A 17,383-nucleotide genomic window follows, 5' to 3' on the forward strand; every position below is an offset into this window, starting at 1 on the left:
GGCATGCCCTGACCTGATCCAGAGGGAGTCAACTGCTCTCTGGAATGTTCGGGGAGAAGGTGGGAGCTTGCTTTGCAGGGGAGGCCTGTGGGTGCTGGAGGGCACCAGCGGGGTCACGCAGAGAGATGCAGGGCGAGCGCCCGGAGGGGCCCGGGGGAAGCTGGGGGCCGCGGTGACCCGCGCGCGCGGGGGCTGAGGCGCGCGGGGGCTGAGGCGCGCGGGGGCTGGGGCGCGCGGGGCCAGCGGGCAGGAGGCCGCGTGGGCAGCCCCCTGGGCTCGGGGGGTGCTGGGGGGCGGCAGGGCGGCGGCGCCCCGGCTGCATCGCCTGCACCGCCTGCGCTGTCAAGCGAGCGCGGGGGGCGGGCGGGCGGAGGAAGGCGGGGGAGGGCTGGCACCGGAGCGCCGCGGTGTCGGTGCAATAAAAATGCATCCCATGGAACTGCCCATGGAGAAGGACGGGACCGAGGCGCAGCAGCCGGAGGAGGTGGTCAAGGCGGAGCAGGACGCCCAGGAGGCGGCGGCGCAGGCCGGGAAGTGAAAGGTCTCGGAAAGTTCAGCCGCAGCTGCGGGCGCCGAGCCCCGGGCCAGCGGCGCAGGAGCCCGCAGAGCCGCTCCGCAGGGCAGGGCGGCCGGGCGGGCTATGGTCCTGGGGCTCCCGGCGCCCCCGAGGTGCCCGGGCCCCTCCAGGCCGGTGCGCGAGGGTCACCCCACCGCCCGGCTCGGCTCGCGCCCGCGGCGCCCGGGCGCCGGCGCCCCCTGACCGCGCCTGGCGCGCCAGGAGGAGGAAGAAAGACCGAGCCCCGGCTCTGCCCGAGGACGGCCGGCGCTGCATCCCACCGCCGAGAGGGCTCGGCTCCCTCGCGCACCCGCCCGGCCCGGGTCCTCCCGGCTCCTCCCGGCCATGGGGAGCTGCGCGCGGCTGCTGCTGCTGTGGGGCTGCTCCGCGCTGGCCGCAGGTGGGTGGTGACGCTGCCGGGCCCCCACCTCCCCTTCCCTCGGTCCTGCTGCTCCCCACCTCGGATCGGGGGTGTAGGGGAGTGCGGGCTGGGCGCGCCGAGCTCAGCTCCCGAGGATGAAATGAGTGGCCATGTTCCGCCTGCCTCCCCCGGTCTCCGCACTTCGAAATACTGCTGATTTTTTTGCAACTGCGATGCGCACGCCCCGGGATCAAGCAAGATCCTGGGTGCGCCCTGCCGGAGAGACGGCCACCTTAGTTTCTTTCTCGGTTTGGGCTTGTAAAAAACTGCCTTTCTACTTGGTGAGGGAACAAAGGACCCAGCTCGCCATCCCCCGGCACTTCATGGCCTGGGGAATGGTGGGGAGGGGTGGCCAGCGACCCTGGGCGCGAGTGGGCCGGAGCCGCTCTCTCGCCCGGAGCGGTCGCCGCGGTCCCCGACCTCACGCCGGGTCCTGGGGAGCCAGGTAGGGACACCTGGGGCGGGGGGAGCGCCCTCGCACGGGGGCCAGTGCCCGGACGCAGGGAGCCCCGGGGCTGGGGCGGTGGGTGGTGATCGCCCCGGGCTGTGCGGAGCCGGCTGGCCGCCCTGCAGGAATTGGTACCCTGGCCGAAGCTCCGCGGGAGGTCGGAGGCGGGTCTGCGCCCTGTCTCGGCCACTGGACGACCAGCAGAGGCGTCGCAAGATGCCCGCTCCCTCCACTCTCGCGCTGGCTTTCTTGCGCTGCCCTTGGCCACCCGCTCCTAGGTCGCCGTTGCTAAATTTGGGCTCTCCTTCTGCTCCTCTCCCTCCCTCTTGCGGGTCACCTGGTTTCCAGTTAGTCCTAAGTGCAGCTCAGTGTGTGAGGAGCAGGAGGAAAGTGAGGGACTCTGCCGCCACAAGGTCCTTGGCTAGTATTTCTCTTGTTCCAGAAAGGCGAGTGTGGGCAGAAGGGACCGCTGGTGTTGGATAGAAAGCCTTGGCGCTCATGTCTCTTTCCTGGGGTTTCTCTTACTTGGTCGCCAGAAATGCTGGCACGCAGCAAAAGCCAGGCTTTAAAATCTGCATCCCAAACGCTTGGAAGTCCTGGGAGCATCCTTGCTGTATTTGGGTGTCACCTTTTTAAGGGTGCTCCAGGTATTTTGTCTGACTCTGATCTTTTCTAGATGTCTTATTCGTTTGGGAGCATTTAAAATGATTCAGAAGTTTCTTTGAGAAGCCTTTAAAGGTCTAAGGTTTTATTTTAAGTCCTCCTACCTGTGCATCCTTGCATGCACTGGTGCATGCTCCCCCAGCCACAAACTGAACTTTAATAGAGCTTTCCCTTTTCGAAACCATGTTGTGGCAAAACATGCAAGCAATCAAGAGGTTGTAAATAAATATCACAAGGCAAGTGTTTCAAGTCAAAAATACTTGTACGGGCAGTATATGATTTTCCCTCGAAATGCTTCACAGGTGAGTCATAGCGCATTGTGTGTTTGGGTGATCCTGGCCACAAGCAGCTGTTGCCCCAGCTAATCAGAACAGCAGCAAATAGAATCCAGGCATAATACACACTTGAATTTGACATTTAAAAATATGCCTAAGGAAGCCCTTTATTTTGGATGCTAAGGTTATGTGGGGCTGGTGATTGTCAGTGTGTGAAATGTCTCTGTTTCAGAGCAAGCTGTCATTTGGCTTCTCCAACAGTACTGTGATAACAGCTCAGTGGTGCTCCCTCTTAAGAGACAGAAACATTCAATTAGCCAGAATTTGGGGTTTGACTTCCTTTTCCTTCTTTTCCTCTCTGTTTTTTACTTTTAAAATAGGTGATGTTGCGAACAGTATTCATAATTAAAATGACAAACCCAAATTAAAGGATTATAATAGGTAGTCAGAGTGTTTATAAGTGGATAATGTTTATCATTTTCAGTAATTCTGAAATGTTAAAATCTGTTGGACCTGTCTTTGGATGGAAGCGTGTGTTTCTTTAAGGTGTTTTAGTTCACAGATTATGGTTAAAGGTGCTGTTAGTGGCTGGCCGACTGTAAACATTTCTCCTGTTACGCAAACAGGTAACTACTATACAACCTGTCATAGGTAGAAGTACTCAAGAGGCAGAGAGCGTGTAAAATAAACTTTGCTGACATTTGGCAGTTTCAAGGGTTTTTCCTACTGATATTTACCCAATATTAAAAATGGTGGTTGAGTGTCTGAGATGCAGTGGTCTCGATCTTTGCCTCCTTCGTGATTTCCCACTGTATGCTTATTGAATATCTCATCTTGCTTTTCCTGGAAAATGTATCTCTTCATATTTGGCTTAAAAATGCAATAGAATTCTACATTTCCTCCTTACTGCATTCTCGTGAGCATATTAGTGAGTGCTAGGGACTCAAATTCTATCTAAAAGACTCAGTTGAGTGATCTTAAAAAAAACTTTTTTCGTGTCATTTAACTTATGACTTTAAAGACAAGCATATTTCCAATAAGGACAACATTTAGAAAGCTAAGTACCTGAAAAGTTTTAGGCTAATTATCTTTACCCTAATGTTTCCATTTTCCTGTCTTGCCTTTTTTCTGAAGTGATTTTTTTTTCTTTTATGAGAATTTTACATCTGAACACACACACACATGCACACTCAATGCAGAAGAATATTCATGCTTAAATTTGGGCGAATTTCCTCTATTGAAAATCTAAACTTCTTTAGGGACAATTTGACTATTGAAGGTGGACTGGGTAGACGAAAGAGCGTTCCAGATGGATTTGTCTGGAATAACATATGCTTTCCCTTGTCTAGGACCGAGTGGAGTAGCTGGAACGGGTTCCCGCTGTGAGAAAGCCTGTAACCCTCGGATGGGAAATTTGGCTCTAGGGAGAAAACTCTGGGCAGACACCACCTGTGGTCAGAACGCCACTGAACTGTACTGCTTTTTCAGTGAGAACACTGATCTGACTTGTCGGCAGCCCAAGTGTGACAAATGCAATGCTGCCCAGCCTCACCTGGCTCACCTGCCAGCTGCCATGGCAGACTCGCCCTTCAGGTTCCCCCGCACGTGGTGGCAGTCCGCTGAGGATGTGCACAGAGAAAAGATCCAGTTAGACCTGGAAGCTGAATTCTACTTCACTCATCTAATTATGGTGTTCAAGTCCCCCAGGCCAGCAGCCATGGTGCTGGACCGGTCCCAGGACTTTGGGAAGACATGGAAGCCTTACAAGTACTTTGCAACTAATTGCTCGGCTACATTTGGCCTGGAAGATGATGTTGTCAAGAAGGGAGCTATTTGCACTTCTAGATACTCCAGTCCTTTTCCATGCACTGGAGGAGAGGTAAGGGTGCATGTTTAACTCTACACTGTCAGTAAAGTAGAAAAATGTTACCAGCCCACATTTTTTTTTTAAAGGGAGAAGGTATACTTGTAGCAACATGAATGAAATTAGAATTTTTCATGAGCTTTATTTGTCATAAATTATTTCTCACCCTTACATCGGGATGTGTAGTCATCTTCAAGCTGATTGGGTTTAAGCTGGAATGCTAAGATTTTAATGTTTTTAATTTTGAGAAAGAATGGACACACAATATCAGCACTCTACCTGAGAAATTTTTTTTTTTAATAAATTTTATTGTTATATTCCCCATACAATTGCAGCCCCCCCATTCTGACCCCAATCCCTCCCCTCCCACCCCCGCCCCCCTAAAAGTGTCTCTGGTTCATAGTTTTTTGTTGATTTTGATTTTCACTTTCTTATAGTTATTCATTTTCCTGGTCCCTTATTTAAGTTTTCTAGATTCCTGCTATGAGTGAGACCATCCGGTATTTTTCTTTTTCTTTTTGGCTTATTTTGCTGAGCATGATCCCTTCCAGCGCCATCCATGTTGCTGCAAATTGCATGTGTTTATCTTTTTTGAATGCTGAGTAATATTCCATGGTATATATGTACCACATCTTCTTGATCCAGTCATCTATTTTTGGGCATTTGGGTTGTTTCCAAAGCTTAGCTATTGTAAACAGTGCTGCTATAAACATAGGGGTGCAGGTGTTCTTTGGAATTGATGTTTCTGTGTCCTTTGGGTAAATACCTAGGAGTGGAATTGCTGGATCATATGGAAGCTCTATGTTTAGTAGGTCCAGAAATCTCCATACAGCTTTCCACAGTGGTTGGACCAGTTTGCACTCCCACCAACAGTGCAGAAGAGTTCCTTTTTCTCCACACCCTCGCCAACATTTGTTGTTGCTAGTTTTTTTAATATGTGCCATTCTCACTGGTGTAAGATGGTATCTCATGGTAGTTTTGATTTGCATTTCCCTGATGACAAGTGATGTTGAACATTTTTTCATATGCCTGTTGGCCATTTGCATTTCCTCTTCAGAGAAGTTTCTTTTAAGCTCTTCTGCCCATTTTTTGACTGGATTATTTTCTTTGTTGTTGTTGAGTCTCATCAGCTCTTTGCAGATTTTTGTGATCAGTCCTTTATCATTAGTGTTGGGTGCAAAAATGTTCTCCCAGTTGGTGGGGTTTCTCTTTGTTTTTGTTATTGTCTCTTTTGCTGTGCAAAAGCTCTTTAATTTGATGTAGTCCCAGCTGTTTATCTTTGCCTTCACTATCACTGCTTTGGGTGATGTGTCTGTAAAGATGTCTTTGATGTGCAAATCACGTAGTGTTTCGCCTATATTTCCTTCTATATATTTTATGGTTTCAGGTCTTATGTCTAGGTCTTTAATCCATTTTGAGTTGATTTTTGTGTATGGTGTGAGGTGGTGGTCAAGCTTCATTCTTTTGCATGTAGCGACCCAGTTTTCCCAGCACCATTTATTGAACAAACTTTCTTTGCTCCAATGCATATTCTTTGCTCCTTTGTCAAAGATTAGTTGACCATAAATCTGTGGGTTTATTTCTGGATTTTCTATTCGATTCCATTGGTCTGTATGTCTGTTCTTGTTCCAATACCATGCAGTTTTGATGATTATGGCTTTTCTACCTGAGAAATTTAAATGGCTCCTGATTTCTTCAGTGAGTCGGGCTGCTTGCTGTGCTTCTGAAGGGACCAGAGTTACTAAGACAGCTTGTTCCTAGAGTGCCCAGCTGGTATCTTCCTAAAACTGTTAACATAAATAGGAGGTAAATAAAAACAAAGCCAAAAGAGAAAAGGGCCTGTTTGCCAGAAGAATACTTTCATATGACAGTGGCGGTTTACAGTTAAGATTACAGGAGTGTCTAGCAAACAAAGGAAGACAGTTCCTTTTAGGGTAGAAATTTGGGGGACTCAGAAACACACCAGTTCCAGCTTAGTGACTTGGATCCAACCTGGGCCCAAGATTATCTCATTCTCCATATGGAAAACAGCCTCCATAGCTACTTGATCCACTTTCTGTGTGGAATGTTTTCTCGTGGCTTCACATTTCCCCCCACCTAAAGGGGCGGCAGCCCTGTTCAACTGATGTGGATGCACCTAGTAAGTACCCACCCCAATTTAACATGCAGAGAAAATCAGGTGAGCGGAAATTAATAGAATATAATCCTTTCAACATGGAGCTCAAGAAACAGCAACACTGAAAAAAAGAAGAGAGAGTATATCCTTCCTAATTTTAGTATATGTTGTGAACACACAGACAGGATAAGTGATTTTTGATTAGGGGTGATTTTTGCCACACTCCACCCCCTTCCAAGGGACATCTGGAAATGTCTGGAGACACTGGGAGAGGGTGAGGGTGGGGGACACTATTGGCTTCTCGTGGGTAGAGGCCAGGTATGCTGCTAAACTTTCTAGAGGACACAAACACAGCACCTCTCTCATATAGCCATAGTACCAAGGTGAGGAAAGCCTGGTCTAGTTAAATACACATCCATTGTGTATAATGTAGTATCATGGCTATGACACTAAGATAAGCACTCTTCTCGCTGTCATTTTTATTACTAGTTGTAGACTCCCTAGATGGCTGCATTTAGTAAACATTTTTTAAGCCTCTACTATGTGTCAGAAACTGTGCTTAGTGCTACTAATTCTGCCTTGGGATTGGAGTGATGCTTGCCAGGATCTGGTTGAAAATGTAGGTTTGGGGACTTCTGCTTCCCCCTCTAGCATAGACACACATGGACTCTTGCCATATTATCCAGCTACTCCTCTGTGTGCACTCTGCAGTCAGGAAGAGTGCTGCTGGCACTCAGGACCAAGGAGGATGTGGCACATGCAGCACAACAATTGGGTTCCATTCTTTGTTGGGGTCCCTAAAGTTGACTTAATGTTGTAAACCTATTCGCACTCTGTCATGGTGGACATTTTTAAAGATATCAAGACAGGAAAGAGACATATAAGTGAGACTCATTGTTTTCTTATGGGGAGAATACCTTGTATTGCAAACACGTGAATGACTGGAACTTTCAAATTGCTTTGGAACTGTTTTGTAGGCTCATATCTGCTCCTTGCATCTCAGTGCTATTGGGCTATATGCATCTATGAGGTCATAAAAAGACAGTTCTAGTAACCAGATGGCAAGCATGCTCACTTAGCAAATATCACATTGAATTTGTTACAACAACCCAGAAATAACTTAAAGATGATTAAAGTAACATTTATTTAGTGTTTGGTGGAAGCAAAATCTTGTCTTCTATCAAACCAAACTACTTTTTGTCAATAATGTTCACATTAAATTTCAAATAGAGAGCAAAATTTATGTTAGTTATTTTAATGTACAGTATCCTTTAATGTCCATTAAATTTTTTAAATTGTGGCTATTTTAGCAGACATATTTAAATGGCAATGACATATTTTACTACATGCAAGTGCCACCAAGTTCCCTTTGCAAGTATACATTAAACCATCATAGAGTATCATCCTTTCAGAGAAGTTTGGGAGAAGATCTTTTCCTCCTGAGTTAGAGAGTCTTCCTCAAAGATAAGTACCAGAGAAAGCCTCCCTGGAAATGATTATTGCCTACCTTTCCTATGCCACTTGGGAATACAAATTAGTGCTGAGCTACCCATTACTTTTTCAGTGCAACTCCATACCATCAGTCTCCATCTTTGCAAACTGAATGATCATAAAATAATCCAATTAATGTAGCTTAAAAAAAAGTAGTCTCACATTCCATTTGTCATTTATTTATGGTACAATAGACCTGTACTTTTCTTCATTCTATATAAGACTTCTTAGAATTTCTCTAGGTCTTTCCTACTATTCAGTCTAACACAAATAGACGCCAGACTTACTTTGTTTCCAGTGTTCATTCTAAAATACTCCTCTGGGCTTTGCAGGCTTTAGCCTGTAGCTTTGTGTCTAAGAAATCAGACATTTCCAGCTTCGGAGTTGAAGGAACCAGTCATCTGAAAGAAAACTTGAAGCATGTAGGCCCCGAATTCCCCCCAGAGGAAATTTTTTAAATCAAAGTTAAATCCACTATACAGATACTCCCAAAAATGACCAGAAGTTTCGAAGAATGGGATGATATGTTATCCTAAAATGTGTCTCCTGTACAGCAGAAGAGGTTGAGACTTAGAGGTGAAGTGACTTGCCCAACAACCTACATTAGTTAGGTAACAGAATGAGGACATAAGTCTAGTATTTGTTCCATAAAACTGTGGTCCCTCTCTATCACTGCCTCCCAGTGATACTCATATCGCTCTTCTTACTCATTCTCTCACAAGTATTTGCTATTCATTTGGCTATGAGATGAAGGTAAAAAAGAAAGAATCTGCCAAATAGTTTTGTCCTTAGCAAGAATGTCCTTTGAGATGTCCATAGAGTTCTGGGAGTAAGTTTCCATGACCAAATTAGGCTGGAAAACACTGACTGGGTTCAGCAAAAATAAACATTTATAAATATATAAATATTCTCATATGCTCCCTGTATCCCCAAGTCAGAAATAGATAGAATGTGACATCCCCAAATATATTTGTCCATGGAACCTGTCTTTGTAGAACTCCAACAACTATCTTTTGGGACTCTGAAGATCCATAGAGCACAATTTGGGAAATGCTGGGATGGAGGTATTAAGTGATCCCCAAATCCTAGCAAAAGCATGGATGAGGGAAATGTTTAGGGACATGTTTCATTTATGCAAGGTGTATACATTCTGGAGATCTAATGTACAGCAAAGTGCCTACAGTTAACAGTACTTTACTGTACACTTGAAATTTTCTAAGAGGGTCTTTTGTGCTCTCACCCCCCCCCCACACACACAACTGTTTGAGGTGATAGATGTGTTAGTTAGCTTGAATGTGGTGATGATTTCACAGTGTATATGTGTATCAAATCATCAAATTGTATACCTCAAACATATCTAATTCTTTGTCAAATGTACCTGATTAAAAGAAAAAAGGTACAGACAGACCTGGTGCTTGGCATGGTTTCACATCAAGACTCTGTCAATTGGGGACTTAGTCTATTTAATTAGAAAAGTAGATAATAATAACCTTGAAGCTAAAGAGACTAGGTTAATCCGGCTCTTTCAGGATGCAAAGAAGCACACCCAGATTACCTCTCGATACAGAAAGTAGAGTGAAGGGGGGGAATATTGAGCCATTGTAGGTCCCATACAATCAGATCTTATGGAACTGGAATTTTGATTATCAGTATTTAGCAAACATCATCTATTCCAGTGATGCTAAAGCAACTCTAAAATGATGTGATTATTATCTCCATAGATGTGAACCTCACTTGCCCCCTGCTCTACTCACTTGGTACGAACAGACCTCTGTTCAAAGTTGGGTAGCAGCAAATCAAACCACATGAGTATTTTTTTCTCCCATGACATTTTAAATGCATAACTCTTGAAGGAAGGAAGAGATAGAGAGAAACCAAGAACAGAAGGAGTAGCTGGGTCTCAAAGGAAGCACTAGGCAAGGATTGTTAAAGAGGATAAGGATGCATTGGTTTTTTTTTTTCCCTTGGCATTTAACACATTTCTGTGGATAATCAATATATCTGAAACTGAATGGACGAATGAATGAATACATGACAGACAGGTAGGATAGAAGGGTATCCTTAATTGACACAGAGGGAGGAATGAATATAAACCTCAGTAGGAAATAAGATTCAGAAACTGTAGTTAATGAGAGGAAGTTGAGTTGGTAGTAATATAGGTTGTGGTTGAGAAAATCAATGGATGAAAGATCTTAACTAATGTTTATTCATTCATTTATTCATCAAATAATTTTTTGAGTTAGCTTGTGTCTGATCTTGTTTTAGGTGCTGGGGTTTTAACAGAGTATCAAAGAGATTTTTAAAAACCTTCTATCCTCATGAAGATTAGGTAGTGGGGAGAGGTAAGGAGGGAGGAAGAGAACAAATAATTAAGTAAAATATATAGTAGATCAGAGTGTGATAAGTACTCAGGAAAATATAAATGGGAAGGGAGGCGGAATGCTGGCCAGGATGGGTTTGCTCTCTTTAAAACAGATGGAGGGATTTCTGTTTGATGGAAAAGACAATGACAAGAACTGACTTCCTGGCAGGTTTTCATGAATGAACAAAATCTATAATTAAGAGTCACATTTCTTTCAATACATAGATATGGGAAAGTGGAATTGTGTATTAAAATGACAAACATTGGTAACAAATTCTTCTTGCTAGTGTTTCTCAGGATGAGAGCCTTTGAAAGGGAACTAAATGGCATCAATGGAAAAAGAACATGACCGATGAGTAATCTGAAGTATAAAGGCAGTTAAATGACTTGTCTGCAATTACTCAGCTGAAATTCGTATTTGCTGACTTCTAAATCAGTGCTATTTCTGCTATACTGATTTGAAATTCCCTTGGTCAAGGACAGTGGTTTTAAAGATACTGTCTATCTACTTATCAATTTATATATCTGTATCGATGTTCCTTTTGTTTGTCATCCTTACAATCTGCTAGGTAAGCGATTCAATGTGACAATTTATGGACTTATTTCTTAAGTAACATGAGACAGTACATGATTAATTCCCCAAATGTGCTGTGCAGATAAATATGCCTTTTAAGATTTGAGTTTTTATTATTTATTTCGGTGATTAAAGGGTTTGTGTCTCAATACTTTACGATAAGGTCAGTATGGCATGAATGTGCAGAAAATAAGTTTCTTATCAGGGTTTTACAGGTATTTAGATTTCTGATGGGCTAGCCAATATTTCAGATTTTTTAACTTCAAAGAAAAAAATAAAGTAAAACATTAGAAGAAATGCTTTCTAAGCACTCCTCTTTGGCTCATTACTTATTTTCTTCAATCTCTGAAATGTGCCTATGCCTAATTCTGCAGCAGTAGGGGTCACAAGTCACAGCGGCAGCTAATATCAGCAGACTCCTGTGCCAAGCGTTCTATAGAGTGTACTGCATCCCTTATTCTCACAGGAACTCTGATTGTTGGGTACCAGTATTGGTTCCACTTTACAGACAAATAAATTGCTACTTACTGAGTTGAAGCAACTTGATCAAATAAGTCAAATAAGTAATGAGCTATCCTGTGCTAAACCTGGATTTATTGGCTTGCCCTGAAATTATTATATATTAGGCTTTACTATAACTCCAACATTTTTTAAAAACTAAAATTAAATTGCTGTGGTAATTTTTAGGTTTGTATATAACTCACACTATAATTGTAATATGGTTGCATGAACTTTGCAGAAGTTTCTATTTCCAATTACTAGATAGGAAAATTATAATAAGTAAAGACTGAACTTAATGTTACCCAATATAATTTAAAATAACTATATTGAATGAATATCACAGTTCTTCAGAATCTTTTAGCACTTTGATTGGCTTATTTTTTGGAAGAAGATGAATACTTTTTATCTAACTAGTAACTGCTTTAAGTAAATTTTCTAATTACTATCGACTAATGTCTTGCTTTGAAGCATAGTCCCAACTATAATTTTGTCAAACGTCCTTGAAATAAAATGTATCTATTTGTTTAGAGAGCTTCGATTATCCACACCCTAGAACTACTCCCTTCCTGTGGGGATGGACCTAGAAATTTATAACATCAAATTAAAAAAAAAATGCCTTTAGCTTAAAGAGAATCCATAGTGTTATTGTCAACTAAAATTATTTAAAGAACAAATTCAAAAAAGTCAATATACTTTGAGTTGTTCATTTGAAAGGTTGGACTTTTTCCTCCAAAAATAGTTCTTTCGTGCTATTTAAAAACAGCTTAGCATCTTTTTGCTTTGCATTTGTTTAATTTGATGGTTTAACTGCCAATGGTTTGTTAAAATATTCTGGAAGGCTTTCAAAATCAGATTTTAAAATGCTGTGTTAGTAATGAATGTTTCACATTGAAACAGGCGAAGAGTGGGCACCAAGAAGTCAGATATACCTGAGCGTATATGCAAGGAAGCTTTCTATCAAGGAAGGAGAACCCTAGAAACCAGCATAAGTGTACTAGGAGTTGAGGATCTGGAAGATGAAAAAAATGAATCATACCAGAAAATATGAAAGTTATTGCTTTTGATCAGTAATCAGAGTGCTGTAAACTCGGTGACTATAACCTCTCCCTCCCCTGCAGCCTCAGATACTCTGTGTCATTCACGTGTCACTATTGTATAATATCACACCACCATCTCTTCTACTCTATTAGTGATTATTCCTTGAGGAACTTTGTCCTTTCTACTATATTGCCCTATGTGATTCCCAGCTCCGAACCTTTGCACCTAGCCCAGATCCCTACAAGGCATAAATGTCTAAAATACATTTGTTGAGGGCCTCCCCAGTGGCGCAGCGGTTGAGCGCTGGGTTGCGAGGCTGCCCGCGGCCTTTGCAGCTCCGGTTCGATCCCCAGCTGCTCCCCGGCCACCAGAGGAGGGTCCCACATGGCGCGCAGACCTCTCCTGCCGCCCGCTGCTCCCCTCTGCAGTGTACTTCGGTACTTCTGCCTGCCCTGCTCCCTGCTCTGGCTCTGGGGAGTTCTCTCACCCTCCCGTGCTTCTGACTGTGCCCAGTGCATGTATAAACAAAACAAACAAACAAATAAATAAAACATGCCTCTATAAAAAAAAAAATTCTAAAATACATTTGTTGAATTGAATTATAGGAAGATAACCATTAAATAACAACACTGTTTATTATCTGTGCTGGGAATTACACATCTACTAAGGACAGATCCTTTCAAAGTAGCCATGATTCATCCATTCTTTGTACAAATCTTTTTAAAGTATCTTGTAGGTGCTAGCTATTTGAGAGCTGGGGTTACAGAATGATCTCACATTCTAAACATGGGGTGCTGAACAAGGTAAATAAGTAAAATATATAGAGTGTTGGATTACAATAAGGGTAAAGAAAAAAAATAAAACATGGACGGGGACTAGCAAGGAAGAGGGCACATTTAGACAGAACTCCCAGAGAAAGCCTCACTGAGACATTTGAATAAAGACCTGAAGGGAAATTGAAGGACCTGACTCCACCAGGACAGCCAAGAGCTCAAGGTGCAGTATATTAGGTGAGGTCAGAGGTCTGAGAGATAATGGGGAAGTGCTAGAGATTATGTGGGGCCTTGTAAATAGTCTCCCCTTTCACTCTCAAAGGGTTCCCAATTTGCACCAGAAGTTATTATTATAAGATTATTGGTTTTTACTTTGATTGATAATAGGAAGGTTTTAAGCAGAGGTGCTGATATGTTTGATTTATTTTAATAGAATTACTCTGACTTATGTGTTAAGAAGAGACCTAAGAAGGAAGGAAACCAGCCAGAAGGCTATTGCAGTAACTCAGGCTAAATGAAATGTTGCATAAACAGTGGGTAGAAGTGAAAATGGTGAAAAGTGGTTGAAGGATAAGGAGAGAAGAACGGTTTTAATGTGAGTACTTGGAAGAATAGAAGAGCCATTTCTGAGATAGAGAAGACTCTAGGGGGAGCATGATTTGGGGAGGAATTCCAGGGGCTCGTTTTTGGACATGTTAAGTTGGATTTGCCCAGCAGAACTAAGTGAAGATACTGACTGACTAGGCAGTTGGATCTGTGGGTTTGGAGTTCAGAGGAGAAGTCTGGACTAAATATATAAATTTGAAAGTCTCGGTGTAAGGATGACATTTAAAGCTATGAAACTGGATGAGATCATCTAGGAAGTGGGTGTGAATGGAAAAGAGGAAGGTCAAAAAGTTAAACCCCAACAAGGCTCATGCTTAGTGCACTGGTACTGCCATTACCAAAAACACTTCTGCAATTGCCAAGGCTACAGAAAAACCAGTCTCACCAACCTATGGGGCCAGCAGTTGTTTAATTAAGCAGCAACATGAGTCTAATAATGTTGACTCACCATATCCAAACAGTGGGTGCAAATTTTAAAATGACAGGGCAGAGGGAAGGCATGAGAGCTGCAACTTTGGGCTTTCAAAAGACAAAGCAAAACAAATAGGGAGAAGGGAAAGCACTAGCTGAATAAAGAATGATAATGGAAAAGGGAGCCTGAATTGATGAAGGAGAGATGTGTCTTTGAAAATACCATATGAAAGAGAAATGGTGACTTTTGGGGTCTTCAGATTTTAGGGGAATATTCCACTTCATGTTGACACATTCAGCTTTTTTGAGTCAAAATTCCAGCTACAGGAGCAATTTTTTGAATGCCAATGGGCCATCACAAGACTGGAAATTAACTGAAATACAGCATTGCACACGTTTTTCTGCTTCGTGTGAAATTTGATTTGAAGAATATGACAGAGAACATCTAGCTAGGGCGTTGGAGCTATTTGAGGCATTTGAGTAAAAATGTTTACACTTCCACAATTTCAAAAAAATTTCTAATTAGTGTTTACTGTATTAATGTTTGGACAAAAACCAAAACACTGACCTTTTTTCTATTTCATGTTTCTGTTTTCCTAACCTTCATGCAACTGATAGAGAAGCAGAAATCTTTGCAGGTGTCAGCTATGCTTGTTGTTGCTACTTTACAGCATCATCACAGTTCCTAAAATAAAAAAAAAATTATGAAAAATAGTCAAACACTTTCTCCATGACATCACCTTCATTTGTGTTAACATTGTATCTTTTGGGCTTCTGGAAAGCCTTCCATTGTATATTTGAAAATTAAATTGAAAAGAGAACATGTGGTCACCCTTGAATGCTCTTTAATCTCCATTTAAAATTACTGTTTCATTTTATTTTAGTCAATCAAAGGTCTTCAAGTTTTCCCATCAATGCTTTTTGTAATAGATGCCTACACTTCTCTTCTATCCTATGCCTCCATAAAAAACCCTCTGACTCACCTCTGCCTCCATATAGAAAGCAAAGGTGAATGGAGGGTCCTTCCAACCAATGTTAGATTAGAAGAACCAGGCACCTCACCCTCCAGGAACCCTCTTCCTTATTTTCCATCCAACATACCCAAAGAAGTGCCTCACTCATACTTTTGTAGCAATGCCTCCCTTTCTGATGATCATCAAAGTTCAGAAGATGTGAGTCCAAAGGCAGCAACTTTTCTGGGAGACAGGGGATAGTGAAGAGGTGTAGGTGTAAACACAACAAACCAAAAGTAGGGAGCAACCGCCCTTTTTCATGTATGTTTGTTCTATCAATTTCTATTTGTTAGTTATGGCCATTTTTCCTCTTAAATTTTCACTTCTTTTCTCAAAGCATCTAGTTATATCACATCAGACCACTTTTTTTTGGTCTCTTTTCAGCTCACTTGTTTCCAAAAAAAAAAAAAAAAATGTACAGGATACCTAGCCTGCTCCATGAATTTTCTCTCCCAATCTTCAATTAATTCTTTCAACAACAATTGCTGCTCCCTCCTTTTTTTCTCCATCTTTCTATATATACCAATTCTAGACAATTTCTACCATGAACTTTCCTACTCCTTCAATTGGACAGCTGAACTCTACTGGGAAAAATAATAACACAAGTGTACTGAGAGGTGCCTCTACAAATGTATGCTTTCCAGTCTCAATTTCACCCTCAAACTTCCTGGAAATTATTTCTTCTTCAGCTCTCTTTCCTCCCTGCAGTGATTCTTTCAGTTTCTTTCCTCTCCCTAAGACCCTCCTCATTTCTTTTGCTTATGCTTAGAAAAAGTGCTTGCGTCCTACCTCACTGGGAAAAATAAAAAACCTGTATGAATGGAAGTCTAACCACATGAGCATCACTGTCAAAGCCAAAAGACACATTAAGGCAAAGGCTGAGATTCTCAATTCTTATTTTTCCTTCATTCAGTTTCAGTCATTTACCAGGTCCTTTCCCACTGCACTACTGGAGTCTTTCTAGACTATATATGTCTCTCTCCATCCCTATTGCTATAAATGATGGTGCAACCTGTGTACATTTCAGTCTGCCTGCATTACAATATCCTCTTGAATGTTCTTTCTGTTCTGTCTGGCTTGCTCCCTAATCTGTTCTCCATGCCTCACTCAAGGATTATTGTTAAAATACAAAATATCACTTGCCTGCTGGGGAGTCTTTCAATGACTCCCCAGTGCTCTCATAGTCCACATTCTTTAATGTGGCATGCTAGGCCCTTTCTGAATACTCCGTGGCTCCATCTCCCACTGCTGCCCTTATACCCTGCTGCCTTGCTGCATCTATTGAGCTACTTGTATTACTCTCAGGTGCCATGCTCTTTCTCATCCTGTGACCCTCTAGCACATATGTACAAGCTTTCTTTTCCTGATATTCTACCGCCCTTCCCTAGTGCTACCTCTCACTCAGCTGAGTTGTCACTCAAATATATTTTTAGACGGATGGATAAATAGATATTTCCCACTCATCCCTAAGAATTTTGTTTAAACTTCACTTCCCCAAATTCTAGGTTACATACACTACACATATGCCTCACACACATGCACCCATAACACATGTTGACCTCCATCATAAAACTTACCGCATTGTTTTATGAATTCTCAAGGAACCCACAACTATGCAACAATAGGAATCAAATAACATTGACTCTCATAACTTTTAGAAACATTTGCCTTAGCATCTAATGTGCTGCCTGACATATTTAATAGATATTCATCAAATCAATAGACTCCGGGGAATTATTCTTGTTAATATTATCAGTGATAACTATTGCCTTTTGTAGTTTAAAGCCTTTGATGGCAGAGTATCGAGTTATGCAGACACACCAAGCAATCTGTTTGAGAGGTGACTGGCTCATAAGTTAGTCATTTAGGATGACAGGTCCTGTGCAGACTGTTCAGCAATACAATTTCCCAACGAAGACAATATCATAGGTTCCACCTGTTTGCAAACCCAAACCAGATGCTCTATTCCTAGTCCAAGAAGGACAAAGGGTTTCGGTTTGGATGGAAAGGTACAAATCCACCACTGTCTCTTGGAAAACAATGGAAGTTGCACATAAAGGTTAACTTAGGGATTTAAACATTTTTTTCACCACTATCATTGGAAATGATTGAATAGAGGACCTCATGCTTAAGCTTCTGCAGTGTTTCCATCTGGGTTCCTTTCCACAATGCTGTATTGGGTGTAAGAGTAGTTGTTTTGTGATTCTGGAAAACAAGCAATCACCTTGTGACACTGCCTCTGGACAAATTTGTTCAACTATTTGCTTCACT

The 17,383-nt window shown here is 42.4% G+C and overlaps 1 protein-coding gene across 2 annotated transcripts in view; it reads left to right on the forward strand.

Moving 5' to 3' along the window:
- Positions 1–723: 723 nt before the first annotated feature.
- Positions 724–17,383, forward strand: part of NTN4 (netrin 4) — a gene marked incomplete at its 3' end in the record, with an annotated part of 101,189 nt that continues 84,529 nt past the window's right edge. For both annotated transcript variants that reach the window (XM_084254641.1, XM_084254642.1), the window contains exons 1-2: positions 724–956; positions 3,713–4,242. In XM_084254641.1, the coding sequence (XP_084110767.1) occupies positions 902–956; positions 3,713–4,242 (585 nt within the window). In that variant the 5' untranslated portion in view covers positions 724–901. The remainder of the gene's footprint in view (positions 957–3,712; positions 4,243–17,383) is intronic.

Source organism: Talpa europaea (assembly GCF_964194135.1).
Source record: "Talpa europaea genome assembly, chromosome: 15".
In the NCBI taxonomy this organism is placed as follows: domain Eukaryota; kingdom Metazoa; phylum Chordata; class Mammalia; order Eulipotyphla; family Talpidae; genus Talpa; species Talpa europaea.